The 15595-nt window shown below is 40.6% G+C and overlaps 3 protein-coding genes across 3 annotated transcripts; 1 reads left to right on the forward strand and 2 right to left on the reverse strand.

The window, feature by feature from the left end:
• Positions 1-1509: 1509 nt before the first annotated feature.
• Positions 1510-3337, reverse strand: MGYG_08873 (hypothetical protein; the record flags this gene model as incomplete). Its single annotated transcript, XM_003168979.1, has 2 exons — positions 1510-2135; positions 2197-3337. 2 exons carry the CDS (start codon positions 3335-3337, stop codon positions 1510-1512), a joined length of 1767 nt encoding a protein of 588 aa, XP_003169027.1.
• Positions 3338-3812: 475 nt separating this feature from the next.
• Positions 3813-5345, reverse strand: MGYG_08874 (serine/threonine protein kinase; the record flags this gene model as incomplete). Its single annotated transcript, XM_003168980.1, has 1 exon — positions 3813-5345. One exon carries the CDS (start codon positions 5343-5345, stop codon positions 3813-3815), a length of 1533 nt encoding a protein of 510 aa, XP_003169028.1.
• Positions 5346-5817: 472 nt separating this feature from the next.
• MGYG_08875 (serine/threonine protein kinase) lies at positions 5818-10572 on the forward strand (the record flags this gene model as incomplete). The annotated part of the gene is made up of 5 exons (XM_003168981.1): positions 5818-6119; positions 6237-6912; positions 6998-7143; positions 7194-9967; positions 10028-10572. 5 exons carry the CDS (start codon positions 5818-5820, stop codon positions 10570-10572), a joined length of 4443 nt encoding a protein of 1480 aa, XP_003169029.1.
• Between the last annotated feature and the right edge of the window lie 5023 nt (positions 10573-15595).

The following is a 15595-nucleotide window of genomic DNA, read 5'->3' on the forward strand; positions in this document are numbered from 1 at the left end:
TCTACTATATTACTTAATATAAAGCTTATTTATTATATAATTAGTTTATATACTTTTACTTTTATTAATAGTAGATTAATAGCTTTATTATAATAAGAATTTTAAGTCTTTATATAAATAGCTACTAACTTAAACTATATTTAGAATTTAGTAATTAATATTCTTATCCTTTATAATATTAGTATAGAGTCGTCTTCTATAATAGCTCTACTTATCAGTAACTCGCTATTAAAGCTCTATCTTTCTACTCTTAGTTAGTCGAAAATTATTATATTTTTATAAAAGTATAAAAAAGATAGCTATATATAAATAGAATTATATTATACGCTTTCTTTCTATTAATATTCGGATCTTAAATATAATAGATCTTCTTGATTAAGCTATTAATTTAATTAGATACCTACTTTAGCAACTTTTCTTCTTTATATCTATTCTACTAGATATTCTAATCTCTCTCTAGATCTAAATCTTATTTCTTTCTCTCTTTTTATATATTAACCGACACTATATCTTTATAGTTACTATAGTTCTACTCCGCTAGTCTATTTATTCTTAAAACCTAACTACTTTTATTTAAAGTATTTCTATTTACAGATTAATTAATCTATCGGGCCCTACGAGTATATTTCCCGATATCTAAATCTACTATATACCTCGCGTAGTGAGTTCGATATCTATTTTCCCCGTATATTTGCCATTCTTCGTCCATTCAGTCTCTCCTATATCTCGTTAGAGCTCATATTCCGTAAATAGGAGATGGTGCTAAGATGGTAACCTACCATGGCGACATATATATACTCGCGGCGTTCCTGCAGATTTATCAGACATGGCGAGGGAATTGAAGCGTATGTAGGGTGTACACTGCTTCCTTGACGACCCTGGAGGAGATGGCGGGGTTGTGTCAGGGATAGTCAATAGAAGAGGCTGATATTTATGAACTTCAGGTATAGAGGACAGGAGTGAAGCCTATCCGCTATCTAGACTACGGCCCTTTGCAAAGCCAATTTACAAATTTATAGTCCGTAGTTGGCCTTTCTGGAGCTAGGAACCGCTCAGTTAATAATTAACAGTTATTTCGCAGGAATCTCCCCTCCTCATCAGTCACCCGTCTACTGAAAGCATCATCACGTTCAGCCATTTTCCTTGGGAGGCACCACAGAACATACCCTAAAACAGTGGGACAGGAGCGCCCAACCTCTCGCTCATTTCTATGCTTTCCCTCTAATCAAAACCAAGTCATTCTCCCGATGGTTACTTGTCTCCCTCGGTCACAGCTAGGTTGATTTAAGAAACTAAACTTGAAGAAAGTGCCGGAGCCAAATGACCTGTTTGCCTGATTCCGCGGCGCGACGTACATTCACAAGTCTAAGTCTACTCGAAATTTGCCAAATAGAAGAATACCACGCTGCAAAGTCCTTGTAAAGGTAAGAGAGAAGTAGACAGATGAATTCCTGCTGGATCTCTTGCGGTGTTTACTGACATCTAAATTGATGCTGTTTTCTGTGACATTTAGCGCAGGCTTCGACCTGCTTGAGGCACATTTTTCCAGCTAAACCCCCAGCAAGCAAACCTCACTGTCCACTCAAATGAGTCTCCATATACTATGCCATCTGGCGCCTGTAACCCATCCATTATCTCATGCACTCTGTTCGTCAAATCCTGTATCTCGTTCCCGGCCAACGGGTCCCAGTAGCCCAGACGCATTTGAGTCTCCATATCAAGTCGGGCGGAAATGACTTCTATCCCAAATGATTTTTTGGTCTCCTTTGGAAGCTGAAATCTGGCGAGTATGCCACAACCTCCAGGCGCAATGGGAGGCTGTTCAGGCGGGATCACCGCCTCGATAGCTTCCACGAATTTATTCGTAAACTCCCCCAAAGCCTCAGAATTGACCGTAGACGGGGGCGAGAGGTTAGGCAAGAGAATATCTACTTTGACATGGCCGGGTGAAAGTGCTTCTCCGCCTTGAGGGACAGCGCACAAGCTCGGGGTGCTGCTGGCACTTGAGAAGGTCGGAGCGGGCCAGGAAGGGGGCCAGGACAGCTCGAAAGTTTGGCTGCCAGGCTTTAGAACCAGTCGTTGACCATTGCAGGCGGCTTGGAAGAAGCTGGCAGTGCTCTTTGGGTTTAACAATACTGAATAACGGATGAAGTTAGTTAGACACATATAGTAGACCAGAATTCCATCATGACTTACTTAGCAGTCCATCTTCTGTTGTTCGAACATCCTCAGTAGGCTGGTTAAAGGAGAGCAAGAGAAAGTTGACTGCAACATCCTTCATACCATGAGCATCTATATTCCATATCTGTGCTGGTTGGCCCGGAAGCCAGACCAAAACACCTTGGCAGGCATCGTGCATCTCGGCCAGGATGAGTAGCGAAGCATTAAACGATTTTTGCTTCTCGGATATTTCTTGTATGAACCAGTCAACCTGGTCTGGGGGGACATGCAACACCACTGAGCCGTTTACCTCTCGCCTAAAGACGTTGAGCCCTGTCATCTTAACCGTCTGGGGATAGGTGGAAGCAAGAATGCTGGTGTCCATGTGCTTTAAGGTTTTAATTTCTCCACGATCACGGTCGACGAACAATGGGAATGGGAACCAGAAAGATATGCCCAGGCGGAGGGAAAGCCGGGTGATACCATGCTGCCTTGCAGCTGCTGCTTCGGCTTCGCTGAAAACCTGACAATGAAAGTGCGGAACTACGCCTTCATCTAATCTGAGGGACTGGAGTCCGGATATTGGGGTGTTGCGAAAGGCTAATACAATGGTGTTCCAGGTTGATCGGCCGAACAGCGGCTTGTGAAGCGTAAGTAACCTCCATCTCCTCAAAAGGAGGCCCTCTTCCTTAGCCCGCTCGTACACGGTATCGCAAATATGTAAAAAGTCCATTGGGAAGGATTCGGGCGACTCATCAGGCCGTTGTAGGATTGACATGATGAGCTCGCCTGCCGCGGCCGCCTTAAGGTCTCTCGTTACAAACGTCCAAACGTAAATATCCATTCGCGGTTCGTTTGTGGGGTGAACTTGGTCAAAAAGGTGATGATAGACGTCGACAGATATTGCGAATCGAGGAGAATGCAGCTTTCGAGGCCAGTCTTGGCTAGCCTGCTTCGACGCCAGCTGCGATTCTCCGTGAATCATGGGTGGCTTCGTCTCGCTCGAAATACTGGTTAAGCTGGCTGTCGATTCAGGTACTGGTTGTTGCGTTGATTTTCGCGCATCAGGATCATGGGATCGTTCTGATAAATTTGGCTGAAGCCGTTCCTTTTGTTGCGTAGGATTTTGGGGCATTTCCGCGCCGAGTCTGTCCTGGACTCTACGAATTGCGTCCATAACTTCAAGCAGTAATTTCTATCAAACTGATATGCCTATTCGTTTCTTATTATCACGATGGTGTTTGGTAACTGGCCCTTAAGAGTTCCATTAGTATAGATCTCATGTTGGGGGACAGGTGGGGTGATGTTACCTATGTATAGCTATATACGCGGTAATCCCTGTGGATGTATCAGCAGCCTCGTTATTCTGGTCTGTGGGTAGCAGTGATACGGGGCTCACATGCTGCATAGCTACCAGGCGCGTCAATATGTTGACTAGCGGACCAGCGATCTCAACTGCAAAGAAGGCAGCATGCTGATCTATACTGTGTTTTCACAGCTCAGCCTCAATGCAGCTGGGCTGATGCTGCATTTATATACGAGATATCAACTTGTACACCAATGTCCAATCACCAGTTATAGGCAAAGTTCCCCTCCCGCGACCCATACTTGCATGCAAAGATCCATGGATCTCAAATCTAATTGAGGCCTGTTCACACTCCCTGTGCCAGGTCTTCAAGCCTCTCCAGGATCTCGCTGATGGCTTTCATGCTGCCTGTTTCATTTTCAGCATCCTGCGAAAGGCAGGTTTGAACAACCTCCCGGTAACGTTTACCCATGAATATTTCTGTTTCATTTGCTAGGGCATATAATGCCTCTGCAACCGCTTCCGGGCCTGGAATGCCTTTCAATTCCGGTCTTTCCTCGAGGGGCCCCCATATACCGAGTTCAAGTAAGATGACACCTAGACTGTAGACATCGTATGCCATGTTGAAACGAACGTGGTCATCGCCCTGCAGCGCAGGATGCAGGTAAAGGGATCGTGCCAGCGGGAGACGGCGCGGCCCGCTAGGAATTGTCTCGCTGTCGTTGTTCCTAGCGACTTCAAAGCCAACCAGGTATGGAGAGCTCAGAGACCACTTGGTAGTGGCTGACGATGAACGGGACCGATCGCAAGTAGTATCTTCTTGGCCACCAGCGCTGGCACTCCGACGCCGTCCCACAAGTAGAACATTTTGCGACGTGATCGCTTTATGGACCCAGCCAATCCCATGAACAAACATCACCGCCGTTGCCAGCCTTTTAGCGAACTCGAGCCGCTCGTTCAGAGTGTACAAAAGCTTTTGGCGCCTCCCCCCAGCGTCTCTCAGCTTTAAAAGGTCTTTAAAAGAGCTGATGGCGCCACTTATTTGCTTCTCTCGTGGCAGAAGGTACATATGGACGAACGAGGGCGCCGGAATAGGGGAGTAGAAGAAGCCGGTGCATTTAAGCAGGCCTGAGACGGTAGAGTCAAGACAGTTGAGAGCGGCCGCAAACTCGCCGGCGCTGGCCTGAGAGCTCGTCCATGCTGCCTCGCTGCAGAAGTTCTGCTGCTGTATGTTGCGAAGCTCGACGAGAACAGTGCTGCCTCTGAATGTTCCAAGGGCAAAACGCTGAGTGTCGTCGGATCTTCCGAATCCAGTTAGCTCCGTCTCCTTCACCTCGAGGTCTTTCCACACAGACATTCGAGCAGCAGCAGCATCAGCAGTGAAACGCTCCAACCTCATCCTCGCGGCCAGTCTTGGAGTGAAGCTCCTGATGTTGCTGTCGTCTCTTTCGACATCGAGATCCATGACGGTGCGGATGTCCTTGGGGAGAGCCACCAGCCGCAGGTCGAATCGCCTCGTCCATTCGAAGAGTTCAGATTCGAGCTCTTTGACCTCACTGCGCCGTAGGATCCATGTGAGCCGGTTCAATTCTTTGGGCCACTTCCCTTGCGCCATCAGCTTGTTCTTACATGTCTCCACACGGTTCAGGAGTGTGGTGAGGTACGAGGTACTTTCCTCGAGGAGTGCTTTGTCTTTGGCGTCGAGCTGCTTATCTTTCAACAGCTGCTTCTCAAAGTGCTCGCAAAAGTGGTGCAAGATCCGGGCATCGTATTGAAACCGGGCTGCGAGAGAGCGAGACTCTATGGGGAACGCAGCGGAAGCGTCGAGGGTCTTATAAATAATCTCACATGCAACGGCGGCAGTATTGAAGATATCCATAATTGAGTACGATTGTACCAGCACAACAAAAACTACGACGACTCTAGCGAATCTAATTCCTGCTGCATCTGCATCGATTATTTCAATCTCAGATTACTCGATGACCCCTGCTCTGCTTGCAGTTCATGAGGCTCGTGTTTACATGCCAGCAAGGCTGTGATGACAAGGTTGTCTGCATGATCCCCCATGTTCCCTCACAATTTAATTATCTGTCTGCCAGAGACGTGGGGCGGAGCTGCAGCTATCTATTCTCGCTTCGCCACCCCAGATCCCTGTCCGCGAGGCTTCCAAATGCAACCCTCTGATCAGTAGGTCGCCTGGAACTACTCGGGCGCCATGGCCTTAGAGAGTGAACGGCGAAGCTAATCTTTGACATGGGTAAGTTCCTTCGGGTATATGATATCGTGTTTTTGGTATATACCACACATCAGATTTCAGGCACAAACCCGCCTTGAATCGTTGCCTTTTCACCATGAGTGATACTCAAAAGGTGGAGCTGCCGTCCTTCGAGTCCAGGAATAGTTACTCGTTCAAAGGATATAGCTTGGACCCCGTAGTCGCCGATTCTCTCTGCTCCGATAGACAGCCAGCCAGCTCGGTGCAAACTCATACTAAAGTGTTCGCAGTGGAAGATTTCTTCGAAGAGTGTCAAGATGTTGGAGCAAGAGTAATCTCCGAATCCGACTTTGAGAAGGGCGCCTTCGTTGGCTCAGGGGCAACTATGCAGGTCTACGAAGGCCGCTGGAAATCTCAGCACAAAAAAGTAGCTTTAAAGTAAGCACGTCTGAAGCGGAATCTTGTTGTAGCTTATTTGAAACGCACGTCGTTGTCTTCAGTTCCCTACACTATCTTAATTCTTGTTGGGATCAGGGTGGCTTACAATCGACATAGATACTTCAAAGCACAGCTTCAGAGCAGGCACGATGAAACAGAGGCGCAATCCGACAACCATCGTCGCCTTATTGAAGCCTGCATGCTGGAACTCAGAGTCTTGACTAATATGCATATTAAGTCACACGAAAACATTGCGAATCTGCTGGGAGTGTCATGGCATCAAACGAGCAACAGTATTAATCCAATCTTGGTCATGGAACTTGCGTGCCCGTCACATCCGACTCTGAAAGAGGTCATTACAACATCGATGGCAAGCGCTGCGAATATCAGGCTCGAACTATTCCGCGACGTTCTAGAGGGCATCTCAGCACTGCACAAAATGACCATAATCCACGGGGATGTGAAACCCGAAAATATCCTTGTTTTCGACTCTACGGCGTCTGCTATTGGGTTCAGTGCTCGAATCTCTGACTTTGGCTTTTGCAGCCCGACGACGCTCTACAAACGGGGAGCCGGTGGTACTCCATATTGGAACGCTCCCGAGTGCATGGCAGACGCGCCTGCTATGTTAAAAGCGGAAGCTATAGGCCCGGCTCGAGATATCTACAGCATGGGCCTTTTAGCAAGTTTTCTACTGACGGGAGACATGCCGTTCGGTTCAAGCGAGATTAAAGACATAGCAAGGCTGAAGTTGGAGGACAAAGTGTCAGGCCATATTTTAGAGAAGCTGAGAGTATGGGCGGTTACAGGTTGGAATGTGCATATGTTACCCAAGGGTCAAAATATCGGTGGCATGAAGAAGACTGACCCTTTTCCAGATTAACGCTCTTGATGCTCCGTGGGAAAAGTCGTTACCGAAATTAGAAATCGGCACAGCTGATAAATTTCTGGTCATCATAAGTCGTATGCTTGCACGACAGGCTAAAGATCGGCCATCTATTAACGACATACGCCAGGTGCTGAAGTAGGTAACTCAAACAAATGCTTACTTTAGGAACTGCTAACCAAACATAGGCTACTAACAAGTCGAAGAAATTCTGCCGCGGGTTTGGATGACGGGTCTTCAGACCATCTCAAATTATTTATAGGCGTAATGTCTCGACGCTTCATTGGGCCAAACGACGGCGTGGGTGAACCGGCCCAGACGTCTGGCTTAAGCAGGTTTCTTCCCCGAGAGTTGCAACAAGCCCTCTATGAGATTCTGAGAAAGCGTGCACGAAGTGGAAATAGAACGGAGAGGGCGAAAGCGGCTAATAGGCTTGGTGTATACTTACTTAACGGCATTGGATCTCTCCAAAATTTCGAGGAGGCTTTTACTTGGTTCTCGGTGGCCGCCAGGTTGGGCTCTATCGAGGCCAAGAAGATGGTATTTCGGATGGAGCGTGCTGCTGACACTCTGCCCAAGATGCCCCGCAAAAGCTTCACTTTTGCCGAGAGATCTGCCTGGATGATTGACCTTATCGCTGCTGAGGTCCAAACAGCGCACGAAGATTCAGACAGAGATTCGGGAAGCGCAAACATAGATGCCTCGACTGAAAGAATTCGCCGGGTACTTTCATCGGCTAATCCGGATCTAATAAGACGCGGGCTTAGTCGTGATATTGAAGATAACGTTGTACGATGCCTCGCTATTCCCTGTCCAACTGGGCCGTTTAAAGCGACTTACGACGACCTTTGCCGCGTTTGCTCTGGTGTTACAGAACTTACACTAGCATTTAATTATGTCCTTCGTGACGACGATGTATCATTGAATCATATTTTGGCTAAATATCCTGTCCCCAAATCCTTCCTTGACCGCCTGGTTACCCTTGCCTCTGATGCCACATGCAATCAAGCACTTAGGACGCTGTGCATAAAGCACGGTGCTGATCCAAACTACATTGACCGCGTGAGTGGGCGGGATAAGCCACCAATCATTACCGCCATGATGACAGAGAGGGTTGGAACAGTTCTTGCTCTGTTAGATTGTGGTGCAGATGCTTGGGATCTGCTCGCAGTATTAAATTTAGTTGTGAAGGGTACTAGTCCTCCGCTTATGGCGGTGCTTTTCGCTCTAATTACTGCTGATTTGCGACATGAAACCCTGGACGGTTTACAGCCCAGCATGAATTCAGAAATCTACCCTCGAGACAAAACACCGCCCGATAATTCAAATCCTCCTCCAATATTTCTCGATATCTCTACCAACCGCTTGGATCGAATCTTCACGTTTCTTCGATTCGGGGCTGACCCTAGAGCTCGATTTAATGGGTGGGAGCCCGTACATCTAGCAGTCAGACTCCTTCATCCGAGTGCTGTTCTGCTCCTTTCCGCGTTTGGCGGCGATCCTAATGCCCGACTTCCAAGTGTCGGTTATATGACGCCTTTGCATGTGCTTAGTCAAGTGCGGCTTCAGGTGGGCGATAGGCCAGGGTTGAACATCGCGTACAAAGACTTTTTGAGAAGGCCGTATATACCGCCGCCCCTTCGCACCGGCGAGAGCGAAGAACTGGTCCATCGGCAGTCACTTGTCGTCTATTTTCTCCTAGAGCTTGGTGCCGATCCTTCCCTTCGTTGTGCCGACGGCTTCACTCCTCTCATGACTTCAATTTTGTCCATTTCTCCTGACGCGAAGTCACTCACTGGTATTTTGCTGCATGCCGGAGTTCCGGTGAGAGATCTGAGCTCCAGAGGCGAAACGGTTTTGCATATATGCGCTGCTGTAAACGACCCCATGCACCTTAAGCAGTTTTTTCTATTTGGAGCGAAGTCAATGATAGACTTAAAAGACAAGTCGGGCTGTACGGCGCTCTTTCTTGCCTGTCTTCAGGAGAGGTCACGGGAAGTCGTCAAGGTTCTCCTAGAAAATTCAGCCAGCTTGCTCATCAGAGGCACAGGGAACCTCAGCCCCTTAGATGCTGCTCTCCTCAGTGGAGACTCCGCGACACTGGAAGAAGTCTGGAGACACCTTTCCATTCTCCCAGTAGAATCCATTGAGAAACTCTGTTCTGGTGTGAGCGATACTGGACGCACCATCTTTCACCACTGTCTCTCTAGTTCAAGAAATTCGGTCTCGATATCCTATCTTCGGCTACTGATTGGCTTGATTCCTAGGGATATTGCCAAAACACTGGCAGAACATGCTGATGACAATGGCTATACGCCATGGCAAGTGGCACTTGCCAAGGAGAACGGCGCAGCATGTGAGATGTTATCTTCTCGTTTTAACATCACCAGCGCGGCAGGAGAGCTCATGCCATGTGACTTCGTACCAACAACAACGCAAGACGTTCTAAACGAACGGGACAGGTCTCTAGCACCATTTGGAGAAGCTGACAGCGATGCAATAAGGGCTAGTTTCGACGACCAGACCTCGAAACGTGACTTGAAACCAGTCGAGGCTTGCTATCAAGTAGAATTGGAAGCAGCGATTCAATCCTTTGGAGAAGAGAGCCGCGAGGCAATTTGGTGTATGGATACCCTTGGCACCGTGTATGAACGATACGGTCGACTCAGCATGGCGCAGGAGGTATACTACCGGGGATGGACAAAGTCTCTTCGATCCTTTGGCCAAACAAGCGTGGTAACACAGGACCTTGCCAGCAAAATCCTCCGCGTATCACGGGATCGAGGCCTCGAAAAAATGAAGATAGCCGACGTAGCGGAGTGGCATTCTCGACACGGAAAAAACAATCTTGCACCCGGCATGATATTAGACGACAACATCCTTGCGCCTCCTAATGAGCTGCCGGCACTGCCGGCCTGTTTTAGACATGGCTGTGGGAAGCCATCAACAGTAACGTGCCCTGGTTAGTTTGAGACTAGTCCTAAATGTAAAAAACGCCCTGATCTAATTTAACGGATTCCAGGATGCAGCCATGCTTGCTATTGTTCCGAATCATGTCAAGTGGAAGATATCATAGACCCACGAGTCCAGCATCTTTCGTATTGCTTCCTAACTGAGTCATTAGAAATGTCGCAATCGATAATTATCCGCGAACTGAACATCCGGGTCCCCCACGTGAAGAAACTTATTGAGGCAAATTGGGCTACTTGTTTTGCAGGCAGCTCACGGCCAAGAATGCCATTACCGAAAGTGAAGCACTTACAAGTGGGCATATTAAGGCTACGCTTCTTTCAAAAACCTATAAGGCTTCCGGTCCTGCCAAATAGCATCATGGTACTCTTGAATCGGTCTCTTTATGAGATGCAGTGCTCGAGACAGGACACTTCATGGTATAGGCCAACGCAGATAATCGCGTATGAGGAGGGTATAGAAGCCATCATCCGCCCTGCAGATGAAGCAGTCCAGGCCGCTCTTCGGAAGGCAGCGGTTTGCGGTGACGACGAAGCCCAAGAGCTGGAGGTCTGGGTAGAAATACAGTTTGATTGTGAGCTTCGGAGATATTTTTGACAGCGTTCTCCCGATTCGCCTTCCCTGGCGCCGTATGCTATTAAGGTGGCCTGAAAGTGAGAATGCGTATGATAAACATCCTTGACATGGCGTGGTGGATGTATTGTATGTAGTACAGAAAGCTCACACCAGTTGCACTGCTGATCCTGCCAGTGCTTGCTCCCCAGATTTACTCAATGTTCACCCGGCTGGCACTACGCATCTTGAAAGGTACAATATCTCGCAGGGTATCAGTATCTCAAAGAGTACCAGTGTCCATTATTCTGCGAAAGCACGAAGCACAAGTGGGCAACATCCTGGGAAGAGCCCTGTTCTGACTTGGAGCCGACCCCAGGAGATCAATCATCAACACACACAAGGAACGCAAAGAGTTATCAGCTCAGCAATTATGCAGATGCGCACAGGCAAGATTGGCCTCCACGCGGCCCTTCACCTCATCAGGCCGACACTGACAGGTGACAATGCAGCTACAGACCGCAGACTGTAGTACGACATATTCTCCTGATGTGCCAAGACTGGATGGAGGAATGACATTCAAATGCGGGCGGGCAAGCCTCCATGCATGCATCTCGAACACATTCTCTGTAGCTCGTGAATGGCGGTTACAAGCAGTAAAGAGAATAATCACGACGGGTCTCCTAAGCCAATTCAGAATGGTCCCGTCTACGGTGCTTCAATATATCTAGTATAATAACTAGTAAATAGAAAAAGAGGAAGGTTAGGAAAGATTTAATAAGATATAATAATCTTCAGCTAACTAAGAGTAGAAATATATAGCTTCAGTAGTAGGTTACTAGTAAGTAGAGCTATTATAGAAGACGTCTCTATACTAATATTATAAAAAATAAGAATATTAATTACTAAGTTCTAAATATAGTTTAAGTTAGTAGCTATTTATATAAAGACTTAAGGTTCTTATTATAATAGAGCTATTAATTTACTATTAATAAAGAGTAAATAGTATATAAAACTAGTTATATAATAAATAAGCTTTATATTAAATAATATAGTAGAACTATAGTTAAATTAATTATAAGTATAAAACTCTTAATTCTATAAAAATAAGTATTTTTATATATATTTCTCTAAAGTTTATCTTCTAGTTCTTCTATTTAACTACTCTTATAGTTCTTCTCTAAAACTATAGTTTATAATTTACTATTAGACTTTTATTATATTTAATAAGTTAGACTATTTAATTATATAATTTTTAATCTTCTATTTTATATTATTATCTAATAAATATAGTATTTAAGTATAAGGATATTATAGACTATTTATAATATAGCCTCAAACTATATACTTATTAGATAAAATAACTAGAATAGAAAAATTTAGTACTAGCTAGCTCGCTAATTTAAATATTTATAAATAGTAAGATAGTAGAGAAAATAAATACTATCTATACTAGTTTAAGTATATTAGATAGTATAGCTAGTATAGCTAGTATAATTAATATATATTATATATATAAAAATACTTATTACCTTAAAATTAAGAGTCTTATACTTATAATTAAACTAGCTATAGTTTTACTATATTACTTAATATAAAATACTATTCTAGTTATCTTATACTATATTTACTAAATACCTCTTTATCTATTAATATAAGTTAACTTTATTTTTACTACTTATAAGGACCTTTAGTTTTTATCTAACTAAAGTACTAACTAAAGCTATATTTAGAATTAAGGAATAGTCTTACTATAGTATTCTTTCTTACCTTAATACTAAGCTATTTTCTATAATAATTTATCTCTAATTTAAGCTTTCCCTAGAACTTTCGTACCTTCTATCCTATAGTAGGTGTGAACCTCTAGTTACCTTTAAGTAATTAAGGAACGCCGTTAGCTTATAATACTTATTAAGCTCTTTCTCGAATAGAGTATCTAATTCGATCTAGCTATTAATATAATAGCGTATATTAATAAGAAGAAATAATACTAAATTATCTCTTTTAAGATTCGGTACTAAGCCGCTATTTTATTTTTACTTAGTCTCGAGAGCCCGATTACGGCGATTTAAAGTCGTCTTTAACTTACTATAACGAATATTAGTCGATTTTTAAACTTGAATAGGCTCTATTATTTTTCTAAAGACTTTCTCTAGCTCTTAATAAAGAGCTATATTTATATAGAGCTTAACTTTAAATATTAACCGGGCTATAATTTATAGCTATAAAAATTACTCTATATCTAAAGTAATATCTATCTAAATATCTAAAGTTAGTAAAACTTATAAAAACTATACTTAAAGTAAAGAAACTAATAGTAAAATTTATAAAATATATTTTTTTATATATATAGCGTATATCTAAATACTTCTAGCACTTACTAGAGCGAGAGCTATTCTTATAAGCCGAAAAGAGATTATCTATATAAGATAGATAGTATTTATAAGGGATTTTTCTATTAATTTATTAGTTTAATTCTAAACGCGAGAATTCTGATAAAAAAATATAAAAAATGAACCGAAAAATACGAAAAAAACTATATATATTATTAGAATATAAAAATAGAGATATTAGAGTATAATCTATAGATAGAATATTCTTACTATAAAGGTGGGCTTCTTTTATAGAGATAAGGGAGGTATTTTAAGGAAAGGTGTAACTTAAGATACTCTATAGATAAGTTAGGGTATAAATAGTACTTATTTACTATAGAAAGAATACCCTAGTATCTAACTTTAAGGTAATAACTCTAAGTCTAGCTTAGTGTATATATACTTTCTAAGGTCCTTATAAGTAATAAAGCTAATATACTAGTTAAGTTTAGTATAAAGGTATTAAGGGATATTAAATAAATAAAGGGAAGTATATATATATTAATTAGTACTATAAAGCTATAGCTTACTATAAAGTTAGCTTTAATCTTAAGTATTAGGGATAGCTCTTAATTAAGGTATAAAATAAATATCTTTATATATATATTCTAAAGGTCTATTTCCTCCTATTTAGTTATAGTCTATAATAGACTATTCTTCTATAGTTTATTTTAGACTATTTAGTTATAGTCTATATTAGACTATTCTAATCTTAGTATTTTAGACTATTCTAATATTATATAATTTATAGGATTCTTCTATACTAGAATCTTATTATCTAATAAATATATTTATCTAGGCTACACCATAGATAGTCTATAATAATTCTAGAGTATTAAATTCGAGTTTAATTATTATCACTTTCCCCCTTAATTATTATATAACCCTTAGTTATCTTATATTTTAGTTATTATATATCTATTTCAGAGGTTAAACTATCGAAGTAAGATAGATATAAGTTAACTAAATATAAATATAAGATATCTTAACCTTACTAGAGGAACTAACCTTATATATAGTAATATATCTTTTTTCTAATCATAATATTCTCTTGGGATTACTAGAATATTTACTATAACTAATAACTAGATAATAGTATTTATTATTAACTAGAAGTTATTCTATTATATTATTCTATTATAAAGTTATAATATTAAGTTAATACTATAATAATATAATAATCTAATAATATAATATCTAATAAAGCTACTATTAGTACTTTTATTATATTTTTAATTTACCCTTATACCCTTACTTCTACTTCTGTAACTAACTGCTTAATACTAGTTATTATACTATTACCTATAATAGATATTAAATAGGACGCTATATAGCTAGCCCTATAACTAAAGACCTTTAGGACTTTATAATATATAGCTCACGACTAATTTAACTATAAGATACTTAACTAAATTTAATTTATTATTACTTAGTAAAAAGAATAAGAATAAATATATCTAGTTATAGCTATAGTACCTATAAATTAGCCGATAGATAGACTATCTTTAAATTAAGTAGTTAAAATATTCTTATTATTAACTAATAATATTACTAAATATCCCACTTATCTAAATTAGAAGTCTATATAAGATAATACCTATTTAGGAAGTTACTATATTAAATCTACTAGACTACTTAGCTAACCCTACTCTTAGTTAATATATCTATCTTATAATATAATATAATAACTAGTCGAATTACTATTAGTATTAAGAATATTATATATTAAATATCTTAATTTAGTAATACTAATACTATCACCTTCTTTTATAGCTTATAAATAGCTACTATCTGAGATACCCTTATTATTATAGATAGAACACTCTCTAAATAACCCTATATAGGACTAATAATTAAAATTTTAAAGCTTAGTTATATTTAAGCTATATTTAATAGGCTTCTAATTACTAAATATTATAGTATTAAATAATACTATAAGCTCTATAGTAGGCTTTACTAAGAATATTTCGTTATTAGCTATTAGTAAAAGTATTACCTAAATATTATAGTATTTGAAATTACTCTAGAACTAGATAGCTTATAATATCTAGAGAATTATAGAGTTTAATTAATACTAAAGAGAGTAAGTAGTAATAGAGCTAAATAGATCTCTATAAGGAGAGTAGATACTAAATAAAATATAATAAAACGACGTCGCCTTATAAACCTCTACCTTAGAGATTTAACTAATATATACTTTTATAAATTAGAAAATAGAAAAGTTAGAATACTTTTATTTAGATATAAAGGATAATACTAATAAATTAGTTATCTAGATTAATTAATATACTTACTATAGAAGTATTTATATTTTTATTAATTAACTTAAGGATATAGTTATTATAAAAGGCAAAGACTTAGTTAAAATTAATATTTAAGCTAGCCTACGAAGGTAGATAATAGAATAATATATAGTTAAATTAACTAATATAGAGAAAAGAGTAATAATTACCTTTACCTTATAAGTAAGGTAGATAGATACTTTAACTAAATACTTTAAATTTAGAGTAGCTAAAGCTCTATTAGTTATAACTAAATTAACCTTTTTAATATTAGATATTTATAATAATAAAGATATTTATACTTATACTTATATTATATTCCGTTATATATAAGTAGCTAATATAGACTCTATATATAATTAACTAACCTAAGCTTAAAATAGTTTAGTACTAGACCTATATTATAATATCTAG

This window comes from Nannizzia gypsea, genomic scaffold (genome assembly GCF_000150975.2).
Source record: "Nannizzia gypsea CBS 118893 supercont1.11 genomic scaffold, whole genome shotgun sequence".
Lineage (NCBI taxonomy): Eukaryota > Fungi > Ascomycota > Eurotiomycetes > Onygenales > Arthrodermataceae > Nannizzia > Nannizzia gypsea.